The 7,882-nt window shown below is 44.2% G+C and overlaps 1 protein-coding gene across 1 annotated transcript; it reads left to right on the top strand.

Annotated features, from left to right (window-relative positions):
• Window positions 1-2,134: 2,134 nt before the first annotated feature.
• Window positions 2,135-3,878, top strand: LOC141788791 (carbohydrate sulfotransferase 5-like). Its single transcript, XM_074667862.1, has one exon. The coding sequence runs from the start codon at window positions 2,715-2,717 to the stop codon at window positions 3,876-3,878; it is 1,164 nt and encodes a 387-aa protein (XP_074523963.1). The 5' UTR covers window positions 2,135-2,714.
• The last annotated feature ends 4,004 nt before the right edge of the window (window positions 3,879-7,882 follow it).

Here is a 7,882-nt window from a genome sequence, read left to right as displayed (position 1 = left end):
CAATCAAAGGTGATCTCAGTTTTAAAGGACAAGAAACTTGTTTGAAGTCAATGCCAATAATTTCAATGTGATCCATCTGAATCTAAGGCACATCCACAAAGAGTTACAACATATGGCACCTGACAAGGACTTAACTGTTCTGTTTGGGACCAAAAATGTAGCCACAAAGATTCTTATTCTTCTTCGATTCCTTTATCAGCTCTTTCGGTGAATATTCTGTGTACAAAAAGTAGGCTTTACAAGTTTTCTGTAGTTAAACAGACTAAATAGCCTGCTGTTATTTGATTTTCATGACGGGATGTCATCTGTGCATCGCTGTGTTTACATTTTCTCCTCGTGTTCTTTCAGGTAAGGCAAAGTTCCACCGCAACACGTTAACAGACACACAAAATAAAAGTTGTTGAATTAACTTTGATACATTGATCCCCTCACTGGGAAATAGTGCTGTTTTGAGTAGACTGTCAAGTGTGAGACAGCCTTCACATATCATAAAAGGGTGCTCACATCTTTTCCGGTGGTCTCATTGCCGAACTTGGCACGGCTGTTTTAAGTCATTACATATGTGTTCAATAAGTCTGTGGTGGCAGTGTTGGCACAAGATGTGGACAGCCTGGAGAGGGTCATCGTCTATGCCAGCCAGGCTCTCACACATGCACAGAAGCTCTGGTCCACCTTTGACAGGAAGCTATAGGTTGTGCAGGAATTTAGGTGTCTTGTAGGACTGCCTGCTTTTACCCTTGTGACTGTGACCGATGCCCACTGCTGGAGCTCAGGCACATGGCCACTGGGTGCTGGAACTGGACCCTTTCCTTGGAGGTGTGACTGTATATCAATATATTAACCAGATGCACATTCAGATAAACCATGGCAGACCTCTAGGGATCAGCTCTGTCAAGTGCTAGAAGGTTGCTGGTGAATTAGTCAGACCCATCCACCACAAACACAATCGGGCCTACAGGCTGCTCATTCTCTCTGCTGCGTGAACTTGGAGCAGCAGGTTGCACAGCGCAAAAACCTTGACAATAGTGTGTTGCTGGAGTGGCTGGAGTGTAATGCAGCACAACCACTTTGCAGGTTCTTGGGGGAGCCTCAAATGCCTCAAAAAGCTTTTGACTGAATTGGCTGCTTGTCTGTCATTGATGGACTGTTATGTAGGACCATGGACTGGAATGCAGCAGGTTCAGGTTGTGATCCCCACATCTAATGTGCCGAAACTGCTTCAGCGCCTGCATGGAAGTCCAGCCATTACACCCTTAGGTTTGGGACGACCCTGACTCTGGCCTTTTATGCAGAGAGACATTTGAGTGTGGAGTGAGCAGTGCAAAGCCAGCCACACTCACATGTCCCTAGTCCCCAAGAGGAGGGCTCTGATGGTGGGGACCTCTGGTTGACCATTGGATGCAATGGGTGACCGCAGATACTCTGAAACTGCCTGTGGCATCTCAGGGGAACAGGTACGTTTTGGTTGTTGAGGATTATTTTACCAAGTTTGTTGATTTGTAAGCCCTTCCAAACCAGACTGCTCACAAGGTGGCTCGCTGTCGTTGTAAGGATTACGTCTTGGAGCAAGGAGTCCCTGAGGTTCTGCACACTGGCCAATGCCGCCAGTTTGAGGTGGACATGATTCAGGGTCTCTGCCAGATGTTGGGGGTTAGGAAAACGCCTACAATCTGAAGTCGTATGGCATGGTGGAACTTCATAATCATACTGACTGACCAGCTTGCTAAGGTGTAGCTCTCTTGTGGAGTGAGTGAGACAGTTATGTAACAGGTCACTTTTGCATACAACACCTTTGGACACACCAGGACCCAGTTTGCCCCCTTTTAACTCATGCATTGTAAGAGGCTCGTGTCCCTGCTGATGCCCTTGTGCCTGGCATTTCGGGCTCTCGGGGGGCTGGATCTCTGCCAGGGTATGTGTCATCTATGGTAAATGGACTGGAGGCTGCTTTCTCAGCCACACTCATGTTTGCCACTGTGTCTATGAGGTGAAAGAGATGGTGTGGTTGAGTAACCCCACTGAGGGCCGTATGAAGCTGGCGCCATATTGGTTGGGCCCATTCCAGGTCATGGAGACATTGGCATCTGGAGGTAAGACCGCACTGTCTTACTGCATCAGCTACCCTCTGGACCTTATGGAGATAACTTAGTTGGTTCACCATGACAGACTGAAGCGTTACACTTTACCAGTACCTTCAGGGACTGTCAATAGCTCCTCTCCTAACCTTTAGACATCTCTTTTGTTTGCCAGTCCCTTTGTTGTGTTTGTTATCTGTATTGTCTCATTCAGTGGAGTCTCCCTTGTGAGCTACTGTAGCTGCTGTAAAAAAAGTGGCTGTTGAAGTTACCCTTTAGGTGATACACTTGTGTGTTGAACAGAGTGGAAGCCGTGGATAAGGAAGCTTCCTGCCTGTGTGCCGTTAATTGTTTCTTGCTGAGTGTATTAAGCCCGATGAACCCAGAAAGCTTGGTTACACTATGGTTTACCAATGATGGCAAAAAAGTTATCAATGTTCTAACTAATCAAATTTTCATTTTTTTCAAGTCGTTGCAGCCCTATTGTACATATACAGTTCTGTTTCCTGTCTAATATATATTTTTTTCATTATCACCTCTCTTTGTTTCTTTTCCTCCTGTCCTCTATTCAGCTCTCTCATTCCACTGCATCCTGTCTTCTCTGCAGCATTAAGAAGCCGATGCTGATCCAGAACCACCATGTGGCACCTCAAGATAAACTTCAGCACCGTGTTTTTTCTGATGGTCCTCCAAGGAGCAGCGGTGGTGCTCTTCTGTGACTGGTGCTTGGAACGCAGTTCCAGCATCTCGAAGCCCCCCGGTGGCAAAGTCCACGTCCTGCTGCTGTCATCATGGCGATCAGGCTCAACCTTCATGGGTCAGGTGTTTAATCATCATCCGTCCGTGTTCTACCTCATGGAGCCGGCCTGGCATGTGTGGAAAAGACTGCGTAAACCTGCACCTGTGCTTCGGACGGCAGTGAGAGACTTGTTATGGAGCCTGTTCCAGTGTAACTTCTCTGAGATGGAGGCCTACCTTCCAGAGTATCCTAAAGTCTCTGCCTTGTTCAAGTGGCTTGAGAGTCGAGCTTTGTGCTCACCCCCAGCCTGTCCTCTTACGCCACAAAGTCTGTTCACCGACCAAAAACAGTGTAGGAAGATATGTAATGTTCAGGGTCTGCAGCAGGCTCAGAATGCCTGCACCACCTACAGCCATGTCGTGCTGAAGGCGGTGCGGATTCTTGATCTGGAGTCCCTCTACCCTCTCTTTAAAGACCCAAACTTGAACCTTCGTATCATCCACCTGGTCAGGGACCCTCGGGCTGTTTTTCAGTCAAGAGAGAACGCAGGGAGTGTCCTGGCGAGAGATGATAATATTGTGTTAGAACAAAAGAAGACACCAGCTGATGAGCGGCGATATCAAGTCATGCAGGAGATCTGCCGCAGCCATGTGCGCATCATCGAGCGCACCATCATGATGCCTCCTCATTTCCTGGAAGGTCGCTACAAATTGGTCCGCTATGAGGATGTTGCCCGCAACCCACTTGAGGAGATAAATAGTATTTATGAGTTTGTAGGTCTGTGGATGACCACAGAGCTGGGGAAGTGGATTTACAATGTGACCCATGGGGAAAAAAGTGCCAAGGTAAAGAAGTTCAAAGTCACATCACGAAATGCTACTGACATCTCCCAGGCTTGGCGTAGCACCCTGCCACATGACAAAGTCAAGAGAGTCCAGGAAGTGTGTAGAGAAGCCATGTCACTGCTTGGGTACAGGACGGTCAACAGTGAAGAAGAGCAGAAGAGCCTGGAAATAGACTTTCTGTTGCCAAGCGAGCTGACAGATTACCTGGGAACTGACTAAACCATAAATAACAAAAGCGTGAACACCAAGAGACTAAGGTGGACAAAAATCTCCTTTCTTTTTAAGATCTATTGACCGTTGAGATCTGAGACATTGTTGTTTTTTTATAGTGCATCACCACACGCAGCTCCTGAATCAGTCCATGTCATTTCATGTTTACCCATGACACACCCACAAAGTAAACTGACTTATCCATTACAGCTGACCACTGACATTTCAACATGTCCACTTGATTGGTTATAATTTACCCGAAGGGTCTCACAAGTTTTGAACTCAGTTCAGAGGAAGACTTTGAAGAAATTAATTTTGTTGGTTTCTTTTAAGTCTGTGTAAAGCAGCAATAAATTTGTGTTATGAGTTTGTCACACCACAAACACGTGTCATTGACCACTGATCCAAAATTAGGTCTTAAAACCATGAAAAAACAAAGCACTTCTCTCTGCTGTGAAATGATGGGAGTGTGTGAGGTAGAGGTGCTGGCACCACTCCCACACACAGGTGGGGAGCCGCCTATGTGTACTGTACAAGGATGAAACCTACAGTAACAATAAAAGCTAGTGCCAGCAGCCTCATCGGACGAGCCCAGCTCTACCTGTTTGAGCCATAGACTGTAAAAAAAATTGATGTCATGTTGCTCGGCTCCAAGTGAGGTCGCCAAAAGAACTGCTCCCCCTGGTGGCTGGATGGGATCTCAAGTGTCAAGGTTCATCTTCCATGTGACTCTCCAATATGTAGCTCCAGATCACCACGTACTATGGATAGCTTACAGCTGGCAGTCTCAGAGGTCACGTCTGGATTTTGGTTTGTTTCCGTGTCCATGTGCAATCTGATTTGTCACACTGTATATATGCTCTGTTATTCTGAATAAAAGTTGAAAGAGACAGAGGATTGAACCAAGCACTCTTTGCTGTCTCCTTTCTCTCCTCCTTTGACCTAAGATTTGGGCCAGGCCCAACTTAGAAGATTATACTATTGCAAATGTGTAAGGTGAGGTGTGATTTTAAGTGCTGAGGGAGACACTGATTTTTGAACTGGAGTCCCTCTACCCTCTCTTTCAAGACCCAAACTTGAATCTCCACATCAGCCACCTGGTCAGGGACCCTCGGGCTGTTTTTCAGTCAAGAGAGAAATCGGGGGGGCTCAAGGGTACATTATGATACTGTGTTAATAGAAAGACTGTGCACAAAGCTGAGCAGGTGATGCAAGGCATGCTAAAGACTGAAGCAGCCATTATCGTCATTGAGAAGGCCGTCATGATGCCTCCTCAACACCAAAAGACTAAACTGGACAAACATTTACTTTTTTTTTTTTTAGCATAAATGAACGTTCAGATCTGAGACATGATATTTTATGTTCCCCATCCAAGTGTAAGGTAGGACTCTCAAAAAAGATGAAGAAATACAGAAATGGACTGGACGCTGTACATGATATACGGGTTGTTCTCTCATCTTGTACATTTCTTTTGTCATGTTATTTCCATTCTTTATTTTGTAGAATATTAAAGCTTAAACTTTGATCAAGAACACAGCATTTATTTCTTTTATAAACTGACATAAGTGAATCAAAGTACCTCAAAAAATATGTGAGTGTGCCAAACAAAGCTTTCCTCAAGAGACGTCCCAAGACTTGAAGACAAAAATACTTTACTTAGAAATACACAGGACACTACATTCTGTTAAACCAATATCAAATTGTTGAGAGCAGCTTGTTATGCATGATTTTCTATCCTTGGTTTTCTTGATGTATCTCATTGGTAGGAGAACAAAACTACCCAACTCCATACTGTTTTAATTCAACTTAAAACAAACTAATGCCACTGGTTCTGCTTTTTTAAATCTAAACAGCAGGTGGCAGCACTTTCATTGCAATCTGTGTTTTCTGAGAAGAAGCTGTGAAATGATCAGAATAATTCTGCAGGTGTTGTCGTGACCTATCTAGACTTTAGTCATCTGGGATTAACACCTGAGGGACAGGTGAGCTCTGATTTTATCAAGCTGTTATGATGTCACAAAGATGTCTGACAGGTTGATTTTCATAACTTTTTATCATCTCAAAACGTAGAACACAAATCAATCCTTAACTAGGAGGATCTTGTGGGATCATTTTATGAATTCGAGCACATCTCTCCCTGGCTAAACCCTGTAAGAAAGGCCATTGACTAATGGGAAAATCTATTAAAAGAAACAGTGTATTGTATGACTTAGATATATCCTAAAGATCTCAAATGTCAGACACCATTTATGCTGTGTATGTTAGTTGCTCACTGCTTTATGAAATTCCTGCTTACTGCCTTATGAACATCGTGCCAACTGCTTTATGATTTCCCATTTACACGGTACATTTTAGGTGCTTCCCATCCTGTGCTGCTCACTGCTTTATGATGACTCATGTATGATAAGACACCTACATGAGATTAAAGAGGGTTATGAGCTGGTCATGACCACAAGTCTGCATGAGCCAGATGAGTAAATGTAGAGAAAAAAAGGTGATGGAGTTTGTATGAGTCTGACTGAAGGCCAGTATGGGCTTAAATTCTTGATACCTCCAGACACCTGTGAAGTTGGAGATGGGGAGTGACGGGTACAAAAAAACACCATTAGACTTATGCTTAAAGGGATAGTTCCGTTTTTTTGAAGTGGGGTTGTATGAGCTCTATGTGACCACTAAGGGCATTAGATACAGTAGAAAGTTGTCTCCTCTCCCTCAGTAAGACACAGACTGTGATTGATCGTGACAAGGAAATAGGCGCTAACAGGGACAGACAGTACCAAATTCAAAGGATATTTTCTCTGCCTACAAGAACTAAAATCAAAAAGTGATACCACAGTTTAAGAGTACGCTACATAAAATATTTTTTAAGTGCATTAAGTCTTCGGAAATATTAACATTTATCTGGACCTAACTAACTGGTCATGTATCCTTCCACGCAGCGCTAGTGCGCTCCGTCCCCCCTCCTCCTTTCAGCTGTAGGGAATGTAAACAAGCTATGCTTTGGGCGCCGGTTGTAGCCTCGTGTAAGTTTGATCAAGTATCGTAATTCTTTTGTTTGTACTCTAAGGATTGTGAGGCAGCGTAGGAAATTCAAAATGAGTGACTATGACAGCGAGGATGAAGTTCCATTCACTTTGGAACCAAAAGGATACCTGTATGAACCGGAGTACACAGAGAAGAGCTGCTACAGATGGCGACTGTAAGGAATACAGAGGAAACATCCACGGACACTGGACAGTGGTCCAGTGTCCGTGGATGTGATCTATGTGGTCACATAGAGCTCATACAACCCCACTTCAAAAAAACTGAACTATCCCTTTAAAACACGTGGTATTGTTTACTTTTTGAAAACATGGAGTATCGAAACTTTCTTAGTATCGATATATCGTGCAACCCTATTTGAGAACACCCCTTTTCTCCCCCTCCAAAGAAGGCCAAGGTGGTGTTGTCAGCAGGGAAGGTGATGGCCTCTGTCTTCTACGACGCAAAAGGCTTTGTGCTCACTGATTATCTTCATAAAGGTAAGCCATCAACGGAGAAGACTACGCCAACTTGCAAGGAACTAGGAAAGGCAATCAAGTCAAAACAGTGTGGAAACTGAAAAAAGGGGTCCTGTTTCACCATTACAATGCTCCTGCACACAAATCGGTACCTGTAAAAGTACTTCATTCAGTACCCATCCCTAATTTCAATACATTGAGTCATCAATATTTTTACCCACCCCTACTCACAATGCATCGTTACTTCCCTAATACCCATTTTTTTTTATAACTGCTTAGGTCAGATTCACCTTCTAATGGAAAAGTTTGTGATTGGTTATTTCTCTCTATTAAATATCCAGTGTTCCTGAGACACAATATACTACGCCAACTTGCAAGGAACTAGGAAAGGCAATCAACTCAAAACAGCCTGGAAACTGACAAAAGGGGTCTTGTTTCACCATTACAATGCTCCTGCACACAAATCAGTTGTTGCCATGGCTACTGCATGAGACTGCGGCTTTGAACTGGTTG

Source organism: Halichoeres trimaculatus, unplaced genomic scaffold (assembly GCF_033239565.1).
Source record: "Halichoeres trimaculatus isolate MK-OKI-2021-1 unplaced genomic scaffold, fHalTri1.1 fHalTri1_scaffold_4, whole genome shotgun sequence".
Lineage (NCBI taxonomy): Eukaryota > Metazoa > Chordata > Actinopteri > Labriformes > Labridae > Halichoeres > Halichoeres trimaculatus.
This window is presented reverse-complemented; position numbering and strand designations above follow the sequence as displayed.